Source organism: Lampetra planeri, chromosome 14 (assembly GCF_965212315.1).
Source record: "Lampetra planeri chromosome 14, kcLamPlan1.2.h2, whole genome shotgun sequence".
Taxonomy (NCBI): Eukaryota; Metazoa; Chordata; class Hyperoartia; order Petromyzontiformes; family Petromyzontidae; genus Lampetra; species Lampetra planeri.
Genome location: NC_136120.1, coordinates 5,593,577 through 5,615,424, shown reverse-complemented (window position 1 = coordinate 5,615,424; position 21,848 = coordinate 5,593,577). Strand labels below are relative to the sequence as shown.

At 40.2% G+C, this 21,848-nt stretch overlaps 1 protein-coding gene across 4 annotated transcripts in view; it reads left to right on the top strand.

Annotated features, from left to right (window-relative positions):
* Positions 1 to 21,848, top strand: part of LOC144722331 (uncharacterized) — a 156,873-nt gene that overhangs the window by 64,820 nt on the left and 70,205 nt on the right. For 3 of the 4 annotated variants that reach the window (XM_078600504.1, XM_078600506.1, XM_078600503.1), the window contains 3 exons: positions 8,550 to 8,585; positions 10,947 to 11,000; positions 11,923 to 11,970. In XM_078600504.1, the coding sequence (XP_078456630.1) occupies positions 8,550 to 8,585; positions 10,947 to 11,000; positions 11,923 to 11,970 (138 nt within the window). The remainder of the gene's footprint in view (positions 1 to 8,549; positions 8,586 to 10,946; positions 11,001 to 11,922; positions 11,971 to 21,848) is intronic. The other variant, XM_078600505.1, reaches the window with a different exon arrangement.

Here is a 21,848-nt window from a genome sequence, read left to right as displayed (position 1 = left end):
ACAATTTGACATCAATTGTTAAGCACACCAACAGACACAAATCCTGCCCTCTGTCCAATCAAATTTGCACATTAGACAACGGTCAACCAAAGCAAAGGTTGTGGTAATACTATGCATACTCCACATTATTTGCGTAGGTGTTTTAAAGGCGTGGATATACACACATAACTCATGTGACACTACCCTGCAGCCGATTTATAGCTCGTTTTAGTCTTCTTTACCCTCTTTCTTTGAATAGTTGCTTGGCACTTGGTTGTGAGTTTCCTTCGGCTTTACAGCAAACCCCAGTATTCCCTACACCTGTTAATAATTAATTTCACAAATATAATAGGTCTCGGTACCTATAATTATCCAACGGTTATTCATAGAAATACATCACTCTGCATGGGGTTTTGTCGGATTTCAGAAGCGATTCTAGAATGTGGAAGTTATTCTGAGATCTGACAGCCTGACTAGAAATTGGATGGGATACTGTCTAGGAATATCAGCTTTTGTCGTAGGCTTGGCTTGCGTGGTGCCTAAGGGATGGCAGAACAGCTATGAATGCTCGATTATATCAATGCAGAGCTTTGAGCACATCCCTGCACCCAAATGAAGTGGGTTTTTAGAGGCACTGACTGACTCCCACACACCAAACAGTCATTCATCCATATGGCCAAAAAATCCCGACGATCAACCCGCCTGGAAATGTATATTGAAGCTAAATTAGGCCTTCCTGGGTAAATAAAAAGCATCACTGACTCCCCATGTTCGACGAGATGTGTGAGAGAGGCCTTCATCAAGCAGTGGACTGGTTGGTCTTGGGTGGAGTACAAAGGCTTCAACTTACGGGAGTGCAGGAGGGCATTGCGATGGAGAGTTTTGATTCTGTTTTGCACAGAAAACATAAAACTGGCAAGTCAAACAAAGGACTAAATACATGTATGGTTTGTGCGTGTGGGGCTATCGTATGGTGAATTTAGAAAACTCACCGGGCAAATGGGGCCAATTGGCAGACCTCTAGGGGATGAGACTGGCAAGGTACACAATGTGAGCGATGTGAGGTAACTATAGAGAACAGGGGGGTCAGGTGCACACGGTGTCCGTGTAGCAAACAAATACACTTGGGAGCACGAGCATTACACATAAGTGGCAATACTAGAACAACACCAGCATCACACATTGGGTTTGCACACACCCACACTTTACATGCTTGCGCAGTAGGAAAATGTTTAAATGCAAAATAATAATAATAATAGGTTCCATTTGGCTGTACAGTCTGTTGGGCGAGGTTTTTATATTTGAATGAATTGCCATTGATGAAGGTGGATGCTGCAATGGGATAATGGTTAGCAGCACGCTGGGTTTCGATCCAGAGGTCACCGGTTGAAATTCCCAGTGTGGCAGTTGAAACAATGGGGCAAGTTTCTTACATTCCCTTCCACCTCTTTCCACCCAGCAGTATAATTGGGTCCACCGCTGTTAGTCGATTGGATGGTCATGTGTGGTGAGGTAAAGTGTGGGTACATACACCTCTTCCAAGAGACCGAACCATTTTTGAAGAGTAGGCTCTCAAAAGCCCCTGCTATTGAAGGGCCTCATTGCAACGGAAGCATTAAAAGCAATTGCAGGTCTGGATGTTTACATTTGTAATCAATAGAGGTGGGATTCATTCCTTAAAATATAACACTTCTGGGAGGGCTGTGCTGTCATTCGAGTTGGGAGCGGAATGGTGTATTGATTAATTGGCATATTTTTAGGATAAATACCTTGAACAGTTTGTGTAAGAATCCAATATTTTATGTTCATATCCAGCACATTGTACATACTGTAACAGGTTCATGTGACCCACACTCCCAATTGCTAGAAACCGCTACATTCACCACACTGTGAACAACGTAATCAATGTGTGCATCACATTGTGGTGCCTGACTTGTGACATCTAATTGAGTCACAAGGGGAAGGAGCATTGTTACACACCAAGTCAGAGTGCTAGACGCACCAACAGAAGGTGCGTCGGTTCAAATCCCAGGTGTATGTATATATGTATGTTGAACGTCTTTCACACCGTGCGTGCTAATCAGAGGTGGCTGTCAACTCGGCTTATTGTCCTTGCGGGGTCAGTTAAAATGAGTGATATTTTGTGGGAAGTCAACAGTGGTCATCTTATAATGGGGAGGCTCGCGCCCTGGAATAGGCACGTGGACTTTCCACGAATCGATAAGAGCTTCTGATGAAGATGAGTTCTGCCCCAAATGCGCACTTGAGGCGGGGAGACACTGGATTATAAATTAGCTGAGAGGGAGTGGGTCACAAAGCATCTGCATTGCAAATCGATGCATCTAACATCTCTAACGGTGGCTCCAGTCCAGGAATTTTATTTGGCTTTGTGCTTGCATCTTGTGAGGGAATGTGTTATTCATTGATCATACGTGATGTTGTGTAGAAAGCATCGGCTTTCCGGAGACCCTGATTGATTCACAACAAACAGTTAATGATTAGAAAGCCAAATGAAACGGTAATATTTACAGTGAATTTTTTTTTATTAAATAATCCCTCCCTGAGGTTGAAGATTTTCTTGTTTAAGGAGGATCATACATGAGGATGCTGAACCAATTATTTGTTCAAAGAATGTTTTGTTCATAGGAGGAAACAGCAATGCCGGTAGAAACCCCATTTACTTAAGGTCTGCATAGACAGGTTTGCAAACTCGCTTTCTGTGCTGCCATCTCCTGGCAGTACAGATCTATATGTTCAACTATCCTTTGCTTCCAAAGCAGTGGGTTACAGGTTGCTATCAGAATGTTGTGATTTTTCAGTAGCCACACAATTAATTCTTCGTATGGAAAATTGAGTATTGCATCTATTCTGTGAGGTACAGTATTTCTGAAGTTACATCTCATTACATGAAGAGCCTTCATAACTACACATGCATTGCCTTCAGTGAACGTACACATAAATAAGAGGTTAACGCAAATACTGTAATAACACGGATCTTGTTAGCTGTCACTGTGAGGAAAATAAGCTCTTGGTGTTTCAGTTGATTACCCTTCTTCAGGAAATATGGAGGTTTGCACACAGTCTTAAGTAATAGATTATGGCCAGTGGGTTTGAGCAGTCTGTGATGTAATTTTATGGACCATTTGGTGTGTAACGGGTCATGAGCGTTCACTATGTTTGTACGCACACCTAGAGTTAGTATGCAGATTGACTGAGAGAAGTGCAGAAGTTCAATCAATTTGCTCATTGGCCAAATGTGATTGTGTAATTAAAACGGCTGTATGAATAGGCCCTTTTCTTGGACTGCACAGCATATCCTGCATTGCTGTACGTGTGAATGAGGCTCTGTGGAATGGAAACTACTGTGATGATGAAAACAAAAACTGCATTTCTGAATTGGGAAACATCATGTCCTACCGTTTAAACAAGAGGTATTCCGGCTATGTATGTATAGCTGAGGTTTTCCAGTCTTATATATCTTGACTACAATAATACTTCTTCTTGGTTCTTTCTACGTGACTTTACCGAAAGAACCAAGAAGATGAATCCCTGCAGTCACGAAAGCTTTAAATCGAAATACAATAATACTATCTCAGTTCCCTCTCAGCCCCACACTTTGTAGAAATGTAAACAAGCATTTTGAGTGTTTTGTATCATACATGACAATGACAATCTATTACAACCGGTATTTCGCACCATTCTCATAGAGCAAGGCTGTCATGAAGGCTCTGATTTACAGACAGTCTGAAATAGTTTCACAGTCGGGAGCGATGTTGTTACATGTAATCCCAATTGAGAAATTACAAGCTGTTCTGTGTGGTTTGTTGGATATCCCTGTTCAAAATGTGGCCACTTTTCAAACAAACCCGAAAGTAAGTCACTCAAATCGGGATGTGACCCAATATGGCGACTGTGCACATGGCCTGAAATCCAGCACTGTGGAGGCAGCGAGGGGTTGACGGATCGCACAGACGTCTTGCGACTTGCCTTCCCATGGGCATCGAGGTGCTATCCTCTGGACTCTCCCCGAGAAGGCAGTACAGCAAGTGAACTAATCGCCATTTGTTTCCATCTATACGGGGATAGGGTGTTGCCCCCTCGTACTTGTCGGTTTTTTCCGTGCGGTCTGATTTCCTCCAAACACGTACAAAATAACCGCTCATCGTTAATTGACTGAAACACTTCTTAAAACGAAAAAGAGCCATACGACTCATTGCAACTCTCCTGGATAAATACGTCAAACCTTTGCACACAAAGTACACCACAAAGTCTCTATAAATCCAGCATGGCCCATAATGTGTTACGCACAGGTTTGCACTATGCAATGACATGCAACACTTTGTTTACATACAATTTGATAGCAAATATCTGCTTGATATGAACAATGGCGTTATTGTAAGCACTGCACATTAATCAAATGCTGTTTAAATGTTGGCGCTTTGAATTTTCACATTATTAGAAGGCCAAGGTCATAAGTAAATAGACACATGAGTGCCATAGAGTAATAATGTTTAATCAACTTAATGAAAAGATAATAGTCCAAGTTCCAGTCAGATGGTGTCTTTTGTATGGGAAAATAAATGAGTCATCATGATCGCAAGTGAGATGCTTTGTTCATTGTGCATTTGTTGTGCTTTTTGATCACAAATGCGGACATCATGGCAGACTGAGTGACTTAGTTTGGCAGCTCGAAGTCAGGGCTATTGCCACAGTGTATTAATATGTGTAAAGTGCTTCTAGTCTGATACGGCCGTGATTATTTATGCTGAAGTGTCTACTAATAAAGAGGTGGTGAATGATAGCTTATTTTTTAAATCTTCACTATCAGCTAGGCATAGTGCATGTTAGGGACAGTTATTTAATTGCTTCATAATGATGAAATTGTTTATATTGCACGAACAATAATCACTGACATTAATTATTGTGTTAATATTTTACAATTGTTGGATGCCATTTTTTCACTTAAAGTGATATTATTTTTTCTTGTCTATACCTTCGTTTTATTTTGTGGATCTGTCTGTATCGTGTTGTAATTGTTTTGAAAACTTTGTAACAAACGTCCCTATTTTACGATATACAGATTGCTTGATGTGCTCATCGAGTTCTGAATAAAGTTTTTGTTTTTTTGTTTGTGACACAATACAAATTATGATATATGTAAGACTTCATTGGAACAAATATTACGACAAACCCACCAGCCAGGATATTGGTTTCATCCATTCAAAACAGAAAAGTATTGCACATGGCATGCTCATATCGTGCCATGAATAAAATTAATTATTTGCGGGTGATAAAAGTAGGCCTCAAAATCTATAGCGAGAGTACTTGGCTCAGATCCAGGTGAAGGCCACTAAAAACGTTCGGCAAGTTTCAGAGACGTGATCACTTATTGAGCAGCAATGTGGGTTTCATAAAAAAAAAAGGCAATTAGTGCATCGTCTGTGTTGGGGTGATGCCATCGTATTTGGCCAGCATGAAAGAACGGGGCCAAATCATAAGTCAATTTGTGAATGCTATTTAAAGGCAGGCAAGAGTCCAATAGGACAGCCGGTCTCTTTTCAAGAAGGACCTGGACGAAGCTGTAGAAAGTATAACATTAAGTGCAGACTCAAAATATTGTAAATATAACATGATATATAAGCACGGAGAAACACATTCAGATATTGTGCAGTGACACTATGAGAAAAATCTAAAAAAATCATAATCAAAATACTATATCTGTGCTACTAATTTTATGTAGCCAGCGTCCTTGAGCGCCAAGACTATTATTCAGGAGGGTCCTGCATTGTGATGTTGGGCCAATTCCATAAATTAGTGTTTGGCATGTGGGAGGAAATTGTAGCGGCCAAAAAAATAACTCCACCCATATCCATGTCACGCCTCAACCCCTCACGTCTACAAAACCTGCCAGGCCCTGATGGTAAACCATCCAAGTGCATGCATTTTTTTTAATTATTTGGCTGCTATACATTTCCACATGTTGAGCCACTTCGTTGAGCTATCATTTGTGGCCAGGTTGCTTCTGAATAAGAAGCTAACAGCTCAGTGGGCTTTACCTGATAAAATATAAATAGTTTCGTTTTATTTAAAAACACATTTAGCGATTTGCTTACATTTCCTATACTTTGCATTCCTATTGTGTTTTGTATTGTTCGTTGTTATAACGTTCTGACCTGCCCCGACTGGATATCTGTGAAAAAGAGCATTATCGCTCATCGGATTCCTCCAGCATAAATACAGGTTATGATTCTGAAGTACTCGCCATGCTCATGCAAGCTTAACATCAGAAATTTTATGAGATGAATGCATACTCATTTAGGATGACATCAAACATGTACAGATATTACAACTATAATAAGCCAAAAATGTGTGTGTGTCCCGCACGTGACGTCACTCCACATGAGGCCCACCCCCCCGCGTGACATCACTCCATATGATGCCCACCCCCCCTCATTAACATTCATGAGTGGGTGGATTTTTACATTAACGCAGAGGGAGGTTGAGCTGAATTAAATAATTCATTACGCAAAGTGGCTTCAAAAATGACGTTTCTTTACAGAAAGTGACGGTGAAAAAGCTAGTAATATATATATAATACATACACCAATAACATATGTAGGATGGACAATAACAGTAAAATTTAAAGTGTGTTGTTCGGAAAAAAGGAAGGAACCAGAAAGAGAGGAAGGGCTAACAAAGAATGGCTTGACGACGTTATATATATTGGTGCCAGAAAGATGTGCACTACTTGAGCATATTGGCACAAGACAGAGGAAAGTGGAAACACATGATGATTGGTGTAATGTCTTGCACTTAATTTTGCAATTGTTAATAATGCATAACAACTCAATTTGAGTCGTAACGAATCTTGGCAGGACTGTTTCAGGACATACAGCTGGGAGGTTTGAATCGTGGGCTTGGAAAGAGAGGTTTAAAATCAGGAAAAAAAGTGGTTAATTTCATTAATTGTTGCAATACACACCTGTAATCCATGGGTATCAAGGTGCCATAGCCTGGTTCACTAGGAGAGGGTGGTACAGTAAATTTGAACTCCATCTGTTCCATCTGTGTGGGATAGAGTGTTGCCCTCTCATTGCGTGGCTGCTGTCTTTCTGCTTGTCAATGGTTCCTCGCACATTCGAGTCATTCTCCCTGTTCGAGAGTGAGCAAATACTGTGTTTATTGCAAGATTAAATTGTTATCATTAACTACAGTCCAGGGTGATCCTTGTATATTTAACCTACCAAGTCATAGAAAGTACAGAAATAATACAATCATAGGTTGTGTTGAGGACTGTTCAACGTGGCATCCTGTGTATGCCACAAAATCTCCTCAGTTAATGTAGTTTTTATTATGTTTTTTCCCATATTAATTAATCGAACCAAGTGTCACATATTCTTTGGTTCTTTCGGTAAAGTCACGTAGATAGTAAACAACAACAAAAACTCACGACGTTTCGATCGCAAAACAAGCAGTCGAAATCTACGTGACTTTACCGAAACAAACGAAATAATATGAATTCCCGCAGTCACGAAAAAAAAATTAAGTGTCACATAATTTGCGATACAATTTGTAATGACATTTCCTTTTGTGGCACACGCTGTGTATGTAAAATGTACCACAGATCCGTGACTCTCAATCCATGCCACCACCGTTAACTGTAAGATACGGCAGCCATTGCTTTTACAATATTAAATCCACTGTTGAGAATAAATTAATACAGGATAATTAGAGAGCAGTGAGGTGTCTGTAAATGGATGACGCTGTATATAAACAGATGACTGCACTTGGTTTTATTCTGGCTGGGGTTTAAGCACTTGCTTGCCTGGCAGTCCTATAGCTCTTTGGATGTGGTTGCGGCAAGTGGGAAGTGGCCAGAGAAAGTCAGGGCGGCATTATATTCTCGGCCAACAGATTATATGAGCAGAACATTATAGAACACACTTTCTTCACGTGGTCTATTGAAATTTGGCAGAAGAATGCATTTTTAATCACACACGTTATACTATATGGCATGTAACCGAGTTAAGATGTACACCCACCAAAAGCAGCTTAAAATAAAAACAAGCACAAGGGACTGCAATTTTATTGTTTCGCTTGTGGCATGTTGATAACCCAATTAGACTGAAGTGCATTTTGAAAGGTTCAAAGAATGTACATTTGCAATCAGCAACAAGGTCTTGCATATTCTTGGTTCTTTCGGTAAAGTCACGTAGAAGGGAAATAATAAAAATATAAAACAATTAAATTCTCACGACGCTTCGACTGCAACACAAGCAATCATCATCACACCTGGACTTCACACCTGATGATGATTGCTTGTGTTGCAGTCAAAACGTCGTGAGAATTTTTTATATTTTTATTATTTCCCTTCTACGTGACTTTACCGAAAGAACCAAGAATATGAATCCCTGCAGTCACGAAAGCTTTAAATCAAAGGTATTGCATGTTATTGTTTCCAAATATATATTATTTGTTTGTGAGTCACTAAAAATCCAGTTTTGGAAGGGATTTTTTTTCCAACTCAGTTTAATTTTGTGTTGTTTACCATTTTTGTTTGTTTTTCCCAGGGATCTGCCAGACCACCCAATGTCCCTGGAGGAAGTGTAAGTAATAATAATCATTTTGAACGCAATTATTTTTACCATCATCAGACAATCACAGTAAATGTAACACGGATACTTTCCGTGAACAAATATTATTTATTCATAATTAACTTTTTCGGTCAGATCACATAAATAAAATGTGAGTCGTATACCTTCTTCCACCAGACAGCCAATTAATAAAGTTGTCACGTGAACAAACGTGCCTATTCATTACTGCTTCAACAACAAATGCACAATACACCGTTTAGAGCAATCTCACAACGTTTAAATGGGTGTGACGGTTCGCTCACGTAACTTATCGTAAGATAAAATAACATGATTTATGTCAATACATTCATCATAAGTAGCACTTCCTGCCACTCCCTGCTCCCTTGTGAATGCACATTGATGACATCATACACCCGATTTAAGGCCCAAGAAAGGAGGACATTTTCGCAACTCTGGCTCCTGCCTGATGATGCTTTTTGTAACTATCAATGAAATGTCGTGCCCATTTAAATGTTGTCAGATTGTGTTCTCACACACCGGTAAGCTGAAACAAGTATGTATTGCTATGTTTGTTCAAGTGAAGACTTTATTAATCGGCTGTGTCGGATGGAGGAGGGTTTTATGACATACAAAAAAATTGTATGAATCACAATCCTAGCAGTATGCCAGTTCTATTTTCAAATCATAATTAGCATTTTCAACAAACTATTGCAAAATTATGTTGTTGCTCTGTTAAACATAATATTTCACGTAGCCACATTTTCGTCCTTGTTTTACCAAAATGTATTGTTAAATGAATGCAATAATTAGATTAGTAATGCAAAACGATTATTCGGAATCACAACATAACATTAATGCTTTGTATGTTGAGATGATATCATCGTTTGTGTGCACATAGCCTCATAACAGCCACCAGCTCAAAATAGCTGAGAACTGCATACCGGTGTAATTATCTTTTGGACTCATCTGTACAGTATAGCCATGCTTGTATTCTGCTGTTAATCCGGTTATTATAAATTATGAACTTAAAAAACTTTACCTGAAGAAAACCTCACTGATTCAAGGTTTTATAAAATACAGGTCCTGCTTGGGATGGTAGGTTAATACATTCTCAAATATATTCTTGGGTCTTTCGGTAAAGTCACGTAGATAGGTTCAAAGAAAATAACCAAAAATAACCAAAAACTACGACGTTTCGATTGCAACACAAGCAGTCGTTTTTAGGAAAAGAGGGGTTAGCTTCCAAGGCAAACTGTCTATAAGGGTTTGAAATGGGCATCGCCCAAATGTCAGCAGCCAATGATAATGTAAGTGGTGAACAGCCAACCCGACGGTGGTTGGTTTTCCACCAATCAAAGGGCTGCCAGGTGAAAATTTAAATTGATTTCTCTAAGACGAAGATACTTTGCAAGCCCACTGGCTATCAACAAAGATTAGTTCATGAAGCCATCCATATATATAGACACAGACACAATTTAAACCGAGAAGATGGGTACAAACTGAGCAATCAATGGAAGGATGTTATCAACCAGTTTAAGTCATAATTGGCTATGATGTTCCCATCCGACCACCTTCCAATGTTGTGCTTTACGCCCATTTCAAACTTGCGTTTTCTTTACAGTCACTTCGCGTGCCGACCCCTTGGTTGCGGCTCTGCGATCTCCCATTAACATGCTAATCTCTCTTTAACATGCTAATTTTCACCTGGCAGCCCTTTGATTGGTGGAAAACTAAACACCGTCAGGTTGGCTGCCCACCACTTACATTATCATTGGCTGCTGACATTTGGGCTATGCCCATTTCAAACCCTTATAGACAGTTTTCCTTTGGAAGCTAACCCCCCTTTTCCTGAAGACGACCGCTTGTGTTGCAATCGAAACGTCGTAGTTTTCTGTAAATTTTTTTATTCTTTTCTTTGAACCTATGTACGTGACTTTACCGAAAGACCCAAAAATATTAATTCCTGCAGTCTCGAATATATGTTTGGTTTCCATAAGGAAACCATTGTGTGCAATTGAATATTTATGATGTTTTATTTTTCCCTGTAACAATGTTACAAAGTAATTTTTGATCATTTGATTTTTAAAAGAAAAATGTATAACACGTTTAACCTTTAAATAAATATAAGAAATGCCATATTAAATCACATATATTGCTCTTGTTAATAGTTCTCATTTGTGATATGTATTTGAAAGTTTCTTTGTCATTATTAAATGTCGAAGTCTAGTGTCAATGCCCAGTATACCTAAAGGATCAATTGTCTTCTGCTTTTTGAAACCACATATCCTGCTCAGATATGTGAAATGCATATCTCGATGCTTGGCGGCATTTAATGATGCATTTGTGACAGTCTTGTGTAAACTTTTATCGCAGAGATATCCAGTCACCAAAGGCCCACCTGCTTTTCCTGATCTCTCTGGGGCAGGGGTATGTTGTGCCTCTTAAAGGTTGTATGAATAACATTTTGTGTTAAGTCATGATGCCGTGGAATTTTACAATATTTATTTAGCACTGTCATGGCACGTTGTGGATTATAGCAATCATAACAATAAAACAATAAAATCACGAGGTCTGTTTCACCTGTAAAAATAAAACAACATTTTAGTCTCTCAGCCAATGTGACAACTGCTCAAATCTATTACAGTCGTATTTCTTTGAGCAAACTAAATGTGGGCCAGTTTTGAGTCAACTCATTTCATCAGCAGACCGTGTCCTGTGATTGGCTGTTATTTCAGACAAGTCCTCCATGAATACCAAGGGCTCCACTCAGCACAATGCAGCAACGTTGTGCCCGGTATATGATTTGTTAGAATGGTGGCCTTTGAGGAATTAAATTATGCATGACAACATACACTTTTACTTCAGCAGCCACTACATGGGAGTGCATACGGGATTTTGTGCAGTTTTCCTGTCTGCATTAAACAAGCCCCACGCTATATTGGTGGACGGCAATGTTGCCTAACACCAGGTAACCCAAGTAAGGTTTTTGTTTTGTAGGCCTCACTCTAATCATGAAGTCACCGAAAGTTGTATTTGGTTCTAGAGTTTGCCTGGTACAGTAACAAGAACAACATTCTGCTGAAGAATAACATTTCTTTATTAGGCACCATAGGCTGATGGACTAAAATGTTGTTTTGATTTTAACGTATAATAATCACAATTAATATCACTATCATTATTATTGTTATTAATGCAGCACTCTGTTTTAATTATTAACATAGAATAAAAAAACCAATAACAATCACAGCAACGTTGTACATCTGAGTGTGTATATTATCACACACACTCAAGAAAACCAAATTAAGGTGTCGTTACTTGCATTCTTGTATTTGTCATGTTTTTTTCCCAGGGTGTTCTGAATGGGTTTCCTGGCTTGGCCGGGAATTCTGGGCAGAGAGTAAGTTTAATTCAACATTATTGCAGTACCTAAAAAAGAAAATGTCGACATTTAGCTTCATATTGTATTATAGTTGCATCATTTACCGTTATTGTTGTTAGCTTTGTGTTTTATTTAAAACAAACTTTTCTAAATTACAAGCTGTGATAAATAAAATGCGTATATAAAATTCTAAAATGCATTGATGTCAGTAACTGCCATTCTACCCGAGGCGGCGTGGAGGCAGACCATGGTGCACATGGTCAATATGCATATTCATTGTTGAGTGTGGGGCCGTGTGCCACTAAACCAGCTACTTGAATGTAAATCTGACATAGGTGAAACCATCATGTGTATAAATTTCTCACCAACAGGGAACATAGCACCTGCAGGAGGCAGTGGAGAAAGTAGGTTTTTGCCCTGTGTGTGCAGTTTCGGCATTCTTTCCTCACATGATGGTTTCACCTCTATGAGATGTGCAAATCCTACATTAAAGTGGCTGAATTACTGGCATACGACCCTACACTCACAAATAAATACGCATGTTGTGCATGTCTTTGAGTCCCTGACATCAATTAGGGTTAATTGTCAGTCCCTGACATCAGTTATTTGAGGGGCCAATTATTTATTTATTTCTGAGAACATTGTATTTTTATTTTTGTCTCATGCAAGAATACTTTGAAAACAATAAAACATCCCAAGCAGGACATGAATAGAAATTAGTATTAAGATCAGTGATGGTTTTCTCTGTAAATATATATCATCAAGATGGCAATATGAAATTGTTTATTTTCTTGTTGAGTGTGGGGTTTATGACCACTAAGCACAATATTTGGAAAGTTTTCTGCATTTTGTGACTTTTGGAAATTCATATTAAAAAAACTTTCAAGAAGTATTCTTCATATCCTGGGGTTGATAATATACATTTGGAGAAAAAAACATCTTATTGTAAGTCTTGTTGGACAGGTGTAGGGTTTTACGATTTATGATTAATATTTCGCAGGTCCTATGTTAACAGTGACTTTTCACCCTCGGAGTTTCTGATGCTGCGTGCTTTGATGTGGGTCTGTCAATGGGCAGTGTTCACTCTTGGTAGGGCTCAGGTTATAACTCAGCCTTTTTATCCCACTAATTTAACATTGGGACTTTGCGTCCAAAAAGGAGCCATGTGATGCCATGAATCCCAAGTGGCCCTCAGTCCAATAGAAACTGGTAATGGAATTCTGGCTCTTATCACGTTGGCTGTTTCATTTGCTGAAAGTCTCCTGTACTTTGTTGAAGGAAATATGACTTTGGCTGCAAAGCTATAAACATGACCTATACCATCCTGAATAGTTTAAAAGTTTGGAGATAAATTATATTTGTTTTGATGCAAGCTAATTTGACTCAACACTTGTGAAAAATTGTAAAAATACATAAAATTGGGACAAAAAATAAAATACTTGGTTTAAAAAAAAATAGCTTTAAAATGCATACTGTATTCATGTTCGTACATGTTTGTATGGTGTAATTGAGAATGAGATGTTCCATCTCGAGGGATTTTCCAGGTGAAATGTTTAATAAAATAGTTTTTAGCAAAAATCAAAGCAAATGTAAAAAATCTTACAAAAATGTATAATGAATGATATATGCTAATGTAATATTACCATCTGGACATTATTATATTAATGGCATACATAACATGCAAATGTTGTTCAAATAGCTTTCCATGGTGCTGCATATAGGATAGCGCGACATTTATTTCATCACAATTTTTTGTGAAATATCTGACGTCTCATTTAGATTGTGAACTGCATCATGCCAATGTACTTTATTTTAATAATCTGTCATGAAAATAGAATTGTATTTATGGTGTTGCATTGAGTGTGTCAGAGATGTAAGGAGAACAAAAAAAACGTTATTGAGCTAGGAACAATACGGATCTCCCATTTATAGTCCTGAGTCAATATTGGAAATTCCACATTTCTATGGTGGTGGCTGGGGTCTTCACTTTAGACAAACACTTTTGAATTTCCAACAAAGTGATCCTCATTTCATCAATGCATGGTTGAGTCGACCCCGAACTGGGATTTTTATTTGCAACCGTCTGATCGCGAGCTGTTCACTTTATCACTGAGGTACCCTGCCAAATGGAAAAGGTGTTGACATAATTAGAATACACTGCTAAGAATATGGCAGTGTGAATCTACTAGTCTTAGATTGGATAAATGTGTAATGACAGTAGAGTCGTCTTTACATATGTATAAAAAGTCAACTGTGTTTCTGCATGTGGTTTGGGCGAAATTTCAAGTATGACATTTGGTACATTAAAATATGCATCGAAATATAACCTCCAGGAAGCTGTGAGATCACGCTGTGTTCTTGGAACAGAATGTGCGATGTGGATATGTTATAGGAAGCCTGAGGGTGCCAGTGGGTGGTCTGGACGTTATGTAGCTTTTATACTACTCAAGTCAAAAGCATATGTTGACCATCAATTTACTTTCTTTTCGATGAGCCTAGTGAGATAGGGCTGATTCGTTTACATTTGCTTAAACGGAGATATCTAATGTTCGTAGCTAGAGTTATTATTACATTTTCTACACCGACTTATTTTGTATCGCTCTGTTTTGTGTTATATGAGGCAAATTTGTTAGACATTTATTTACGATGATACAATGCCTACCAAACAGCGTGTGAATACATGAATCACAATAATAATACTCGCATAAATTTAGTAGGAGTTAAGAGTTAATTGGGTGTTTGTGTCTGCAAATTAAAACACTTTACTTTATTCCAGAAACCTGAGTTTACATTTTCAACCATGGAAGAAAAAAACAGTGGCATGTATTCTGAACCTTGCTCGTCACTCTCCGCTAACCAAACAGGCTTCCACGCAGACTGCGTTATCGGGCAGTGATGATAGCCAGCGATGATAGGCAGTCCGTAATCGATGCTCAGTTACGGGTGCTATACTGTACACCTCTGATTTTTCAAATTTTTATAACTGATTATAATCGATTCCCTGGCATCAGTAATAAAAAATATAAATGATAATTATCAAACTCAACATACAGTTATCATTTTTTCCAGTTTCGTTTCAAATGCCATACAAAAGAGAGACAATATGTGCTGAACAGGTGACTATGCCATGCAATGGGGGGTGGGTTTGTGTGTTCTTCTTTGCCACAATGTACTCCTGTTCTGCTATTGGCACCACGTCGTGAGAAGTAAACATCATTCGGAAATCACATGGAGCAGAAAAAACATGAATAAGAAAAACATCTTCAAGTGGCTTTTTTATCCTCTACCATAATCGGGAGAGCACTTCCCCACAGGCCCTGTGTTATGAGATTGCAGCACGACATTCAAAGCAATATTGCTATTTGTTTATTCTCGGCTCTGAACTGTTGGCCAACTAAAGTGCAAAACCACATTCAATTCAGTTTAATCACTGGATTTTAACCCACGATCTCAGCAGTGACAGCTTATGTCGCAAGGTATATATTAAAAGTGGCTAATAAATAAGACACCCCACCCCCGCTTGATTAATTTGCAACGGCTGTCATTTACTGCTGAAAACTGTAAATGGCTCCAGTATTCAGGTCATGCCGGTAGTTAGCAGCAGAAGTCAACGTCACATCACTGCATGCAAGCCATTTGCAGTGGGCTCCTGAGCAGTAAGCTGAACGTAAAAGTGGTATAATATGTTATTGTTACAAACAACACATTTTCAATGTTTGGCATCTGAAATGGAATCTGCCTCATCGTTCTAGAACTTATAGACTTACTAATCTGAGCTCTGATTCAGCTGGTTACCTTGTAGGTTGTATTTTATTAACTCTTACCCACAAGTTATTCCAATTAAACACACCATATATATTTTTCAAGTGTAAACTCACATATGTTTTATGCAATCAACATTTCTTTGATTGTTATATTTATTATAAGTGGATATATGCAACTATCCATTCATTACATACTCTTTGGTTCTTTCGGTAAAGTCGCGTAGGTAGAAATAACACGAAAGAAATCACGACGTTTCGATAGCAACACAAGCCATCGTCTTCAGGTGAAAATCGCGATAGCCGCCATATCTGCTGCGAGCAGCACGATGTCACAAGGCAGCAGATATCGTGCTTCAAATCAAAATTATCCATTTATTATTGCAGAGTAATACAATATGTGTGAAAGCTATTGGCCTTGATAGGCCTGACATTTATATCATAAACAGTACAGTTTCATCGGTTTTGCAAGCTCTAGTTAATTGCTATTTTTTTAGACTTAGATTACGAGAAAATTACATTCCACTTTGAAGTGATAGTTACGTTTCTCTGTCGATGGTTTAGTTATTGTATGCGAAGATCGATCTGAAACTCCGCATAAACAATTCAACCTGCGCTGCTGTAAATGTGTTCTGCATTGTGCAATCCCCTTTGCAACCATTTGTCTGAAACTTTAAGAAATACAGGATCATCCAGAGGTTGGTTTAGCAATTGTATATATTTCAAGTCGAGGTCATTTTACGTTAGGACGTTACACAACACGTTTGTCAAAGGTCATTTTGCTGAACTGCAGTCTGTTCATTAAGTTAAAATGTGACCTGTGGCTTTAAAAGCCTACTGAGGTTTGATAAACTGGACATTTTTTGTAGCATTGATATGGGTTTTACAGATATTCATGTTAGGCTAATTGTGTATATATTTGTTAAACTTCTCTCCACATCATTTCCTCACAGGTGCTCCCGTGGTGTAATGGTTAGCACACTGGCCTTACAATCTAGAGGACTGTGCATCCAACAGTGTACATGGCTACACCACAGCTGATGGGGTAAAGTGTGGGTACTCATACCCCTTCAGCAGTGTCTGCTCATTGGCGGAGAATAGACCAATCACCGGGCTGTTCTAGAGCTCCCTTGAGTGGAGGCCCTTCTGCCAGCAGTGGCATGAGCAGGAAATTGCAAGGCTGCATCTTTAACCTCCTTGTCATGAATTTGATGAAGGTAGCTGGGCAGCTCATGGAGCTCATAATTAGTGTTCCTAAATCAATGAAACTGATCATATTTGAATCTAAGTGGTCAATAGTATTATTTGATAGTCCCAGGCTTTTCAACAGTAATCATTGCTTTCTGAGGCACTAAAATTGCATGCCCAAAGATGATTGTTACCCTTCAAAAAAAACTCAAATTGCGTGCGTATTTTATTGTAAGTATCACGTATGTTTGTGCAGTATGTGTTTGAGTTAAGTCCATGGTCCAGTGGTGAGCACATTGCTCTACGACAGACTGCACAAAATCAGAATCCTGGCTATGAATAATATCAGTGTCAAGTGAAATTAGATCATCTCTCTGGCCTTACCTATGTTGACTCAACCTTAATTGAGTACGTATCAGTGTGGCTTGTAACTATAAAGTACTGCACAGACAAGGGTGGCCAGATTGTGGTGCTCACCACACCACCCCTTTGGCCCTTTGTATACCATGCGGCTTTCATAGATGCTCACTCACAGTAATTGCCCAAATAGACTATGTAACTATATACAAGATCTTCATCTATTTTACGTTGCGATTTTATTCGCGTGTATGTGTGCTGTGAGCAGAAGTGTAATGGTTAGCACACTGCGCTACGAACCCGGCGACCCAATTTCAATTCCCGCTCACGGCCAACGCCAGTGACGATTATCTGAACCAGTGCTGGGCCACCCCTAAAATTAGTATCTGGTGTGATGTGTGCCCCAACAGTCTGTTAAGGCAACACGGGGATCTTTGTTTTGTTTTTGTGTGTGTATGATGCTCAAAACAACGAGCAGAACGTGGGGTAGCTAAACCACAGCAAGCTGGCACAGTGAGGAGTACAGGTTGGGCACCTGCCAGCCATCTCAGTCAACCAATGGCACCTGAGTTTGTACCGTCACCAGTCAGCAAGCTGTGCACACTTCATGAGGCCTCGATGTGCATTTAGCCTGACACAAGCGCCGTGATGATGTAACTGCCAATTGGTTTGCGAATTACATATTTTGTTGTGCATGTGTATGCACGTGTGAATGCATTTGCGTGCTTATGCATTGTCTACGTTGAAATGTATTCATATGACAGTGGCTCTTTATCTGACCAGGTTACAAAAGACAAGGCACAGTGAAAACGTATCAACACACGGAATCCTAACTTGGAATTTCACGGTGTACTTAACACATTCCCAATTTTCGTTTGCGAAGTGTTTTGTCGCTGCATTTTTCCAGCTTTGTCATTTTAAATCGAAAAGACCCACTTATAAATGTGAGTTCACAATTCCATTCATTCGATAGAAAAGGCATTCTTGACAGGTTTAGAAATGTGGAATTACTGACACAAGGAGGCTTGCATCATTCAATTCATGTTTGGTTTTAAAATAAATAATTTTAATTTATAACTCCATAATGTACAGTATACTCTTGTATACTCTTTGATCTTTCGGTAAAGTCACGTAGACCTACGTGACTTTGCCTAAAGACCCAACGAGAATGAATTCCTGCAGTCACGAAAGCTTTAAATGAAGATCCATAATGTATGCTAATATATTTTCAGTCGTGGCTATTTTTCCCATTGGAATGGTAAATCACGAGCATCCAAGCTCAAGAAATTGCATGAATTATGCCTCTGCACAAGCAGTAAGGAACTGCTGGATGTCATAGTAATGTAGTGGTGTTATTTCACGCGGACCACTTTTTTTTTATCCTGTGTCACTTTTATTCGAACAGGACTCCTCGCGTTCAACACCACGTAAATTCTTCGCAACTCTCCCACTTGCGCCGCTCGCCTGCTTCGCTCACTCCGCTCTCTCTCTCCCAGCCTCTCCACTGCCTCCTCTCTCTCACTCTGCTAGCCTGTCTGCCACGCTCCGCGCGCTCCACTCTCTCACTCTGCTAGCCTCTCCACTGCTAGCCTATTACTACACACTCTGGTAGCTTCCCACCATACACTCTGCTAGCCTCTCCACTGCTGGCCTATTACTATACACTCTGCTAGCTTCTCGTTATATACTCTGCTAGCTTCTCTACTGCTAGTCTTCACGCACTCACACCTAGGATTCCGCTAGCTACTCTACTGCTAGCCTCTCTACCCTCGCCTCTCCAACCTCGCTCTTGCCTCCAGTGGGGGATCAGCCATCACCGCTGGAGAGGAGGAGGTGTGGCGAGCAGGGCCTGGGACTTCTCTGGTGTTCATTCTTCTCTTCACTCCAACCAACTCAACGCCTGCCTCACACATTGCCGTATTTATTCTGCTCCTCCCGTCTCCTCTCGTGCGTGGCATCTGCTGCGATCGCCTCCATCTGCAGACTCCCAGGCGCCTACACCGTGTCTGCATTTGCAGCCAGCCAATCACCGCTATGCATTCTAATTGGTCGTCTCTCTCTGGATTACTCTCCGCACCTGTTTGCCTTGACGTGACTTCTCACACGTGCATGCCCACTGTTTGCAAAACCCCACGCGCGTTACTCCTCTACAGTAACATCAGATAACTGGGTACATTTCTGGTGGAATTCCCGCCAATATTACATACATTATATTCTAATAGTGCTATTAGTATTATGTCATCAGATAAAGACATTTCCATTTGCCATGCTCACACCTGACAGAGCACCATGCTCTGTTAGAGATCAGCCCTGAGAAAGTACTCCACATCAATATACCTCTTCGTTAACACCAGGGGCATACATTTGAATGCTCTGCAAACATTTGTGATCACATATCAATCAAATATTTAATATTTTATTCCGAGAGCTGAAACTTTGTGCCAAACTAAGTGAAAACCCAAATTCAATATGATGTGGTTTCTGTGCAGTCATTGCAAATGGGCTTGAGGCCAACAACTCGACAAAATGAGGTTCAGGGAAAGGTGCAGCCTTCCGATTGTCTCAAGCCATTGGTCGCCGGGGGGGCGTCCACTGGCCCGCTCTCCAGAGCCCAGAGGTGTGGACTCGAGTCATGTGACTTGGACTCGAGTCAGACTCGAGTCATGAATTTGATGACTTGCGACTCGACTTGGACTTGCATAACAATGACTTTGTCCCACCTATGAGATGTGGACTCGAGTCGTGTGACTTGGACTCGAGTCAGACTCGAGTCATGAATTTGATGACTTGCGACTCGACTTGGACTTGCATAACAATGACTTTGTCCCACCTCTGCCAGAGCCCCTCTGGAGGGTACTTGGATTGCTCTTCCGTGCTGGCCAGACATTTTGCAAGAGGGTGGGGCGTACCCACACTTTACCCCAGCACTTACGACCTACGCATCAGCAAACTGCGGTGTAATTGTTTCACACGTAGGCTTTCGCGACCAATGTTATCCATAATGGATGTTTTTTGGGTTAGATTTCTCCGCAACTCTGGCTGTTGCCTGATGAGGCTGGTTGTAATTACTGGCGAAACGTCGTACTCCAATTGTAAATGTTGTGGGTTTACTCTCCAACACACCGGTGAGCTGAACTCGTAACGAATTGGCACGTTTTGTTTACGTGACAAACCTTACTAATTGGCTGTGTCGGGTGGTGGAGGGTTTAACGACACATTTATCTCCACGCGATCTAACCCAAAAAACATATATCATGTGGTGTACCTATCTATACCGTTGGGTGGACAATGGCGGGGAGGGGTGGACACAGGTGGGGACTGGGGGGGGGGGGGATATTTAAGATACCCGCTGTATTGTTTCAACTGTGGCATTGTTTCAACTGTGGCACCGAGAGAATGAACCAGCGGCCACTGCGTTGCAAGTCGAGTGTGCAGAACCATTGCACCACAACACTCTTCACTGCAATACACTTATGAATCCTTCTTAACCATGGGTGGCTGCCCCAATTCAAACCCAGAATCCCAGTGGTACCATCTCACTGCTCTTAACCTTGACTAACCAGACCCCCCTCCTACGTGTGGTTTCAAGATCAACTTGTATCGTCTTGGCTCTTTCGGTAAAGTCACGTAGAAGGGAAATAATAAAATAATAAAAATAAAACATTATAAAATAATTCTCACGACGTTCCGTCTTCAGGTGGAACCGTCACAGCACGATAGCTGTTTTATTTTTATTATTTTATTATTTCCCTTCTACGTGACTTTACCGAAAGAACCAAGAAGATGAATCCCTGCAGTCACGAAAGCTTTAAATCGAAAGATCAACTTTTAGTCAGGGATTTAGACGCAAAATTGTTTAGCCCAAGTATGAATAAAATATTTGCAATGTTTCCGGCAAATCATCAAGAAGGTAAATAACAATTCACTTGCATGTCAAATGTGACACAAATGGAGAACAATTGTTCTACGTTTCTGGTAAAGTCTGCAGCCATCCAAAAGGAGGGATCAAGTTTACCACAATTGTGTCTTGTTAAGTTCGGCCGCTCTGACATATCATTACAGCACTCGCGGTTTCATATAACTTTCCTCTTTTTGTAGTTTTCACATCTTTGAGAAGGTCAAACCCTCTCAGACATTGGCTGTATTAATTTTATTTTTATTTGGCAGATACCTATTTGTGCATGTGTGTGTGTTGTGCTCACAACAATGAGCGGAGCGCCAGGTGGCTAAAACACAGCAAGTTGGCACAGTAGGGGGGACAGGTGGTGCATCGGCCAGTCATCTCAGTCATCTCAGTCAGTCGACCCATGGCACCTGGGGCTGTCCCGTGACTTCCTGCCAGCGGGCGTTCGACACTTCATGTGGCCTTAACGTGCACATAGCCTGGCACAGGCACCGTGGTGATGTCACCGCCACTTAGTAGCAGATGCGGTTGTTGTTGTGGTAATCATATAATTATAATGAATGGCAATGACACGGAGGTTTGTTTTCTTCAGCAGTGAAGAGACAGTGGCCTATAATGATGACATGGGGAATAAACACTCCATTTCGCTTTAAATTGTACCTAGCCTTGTACAAATATGTGGTGAC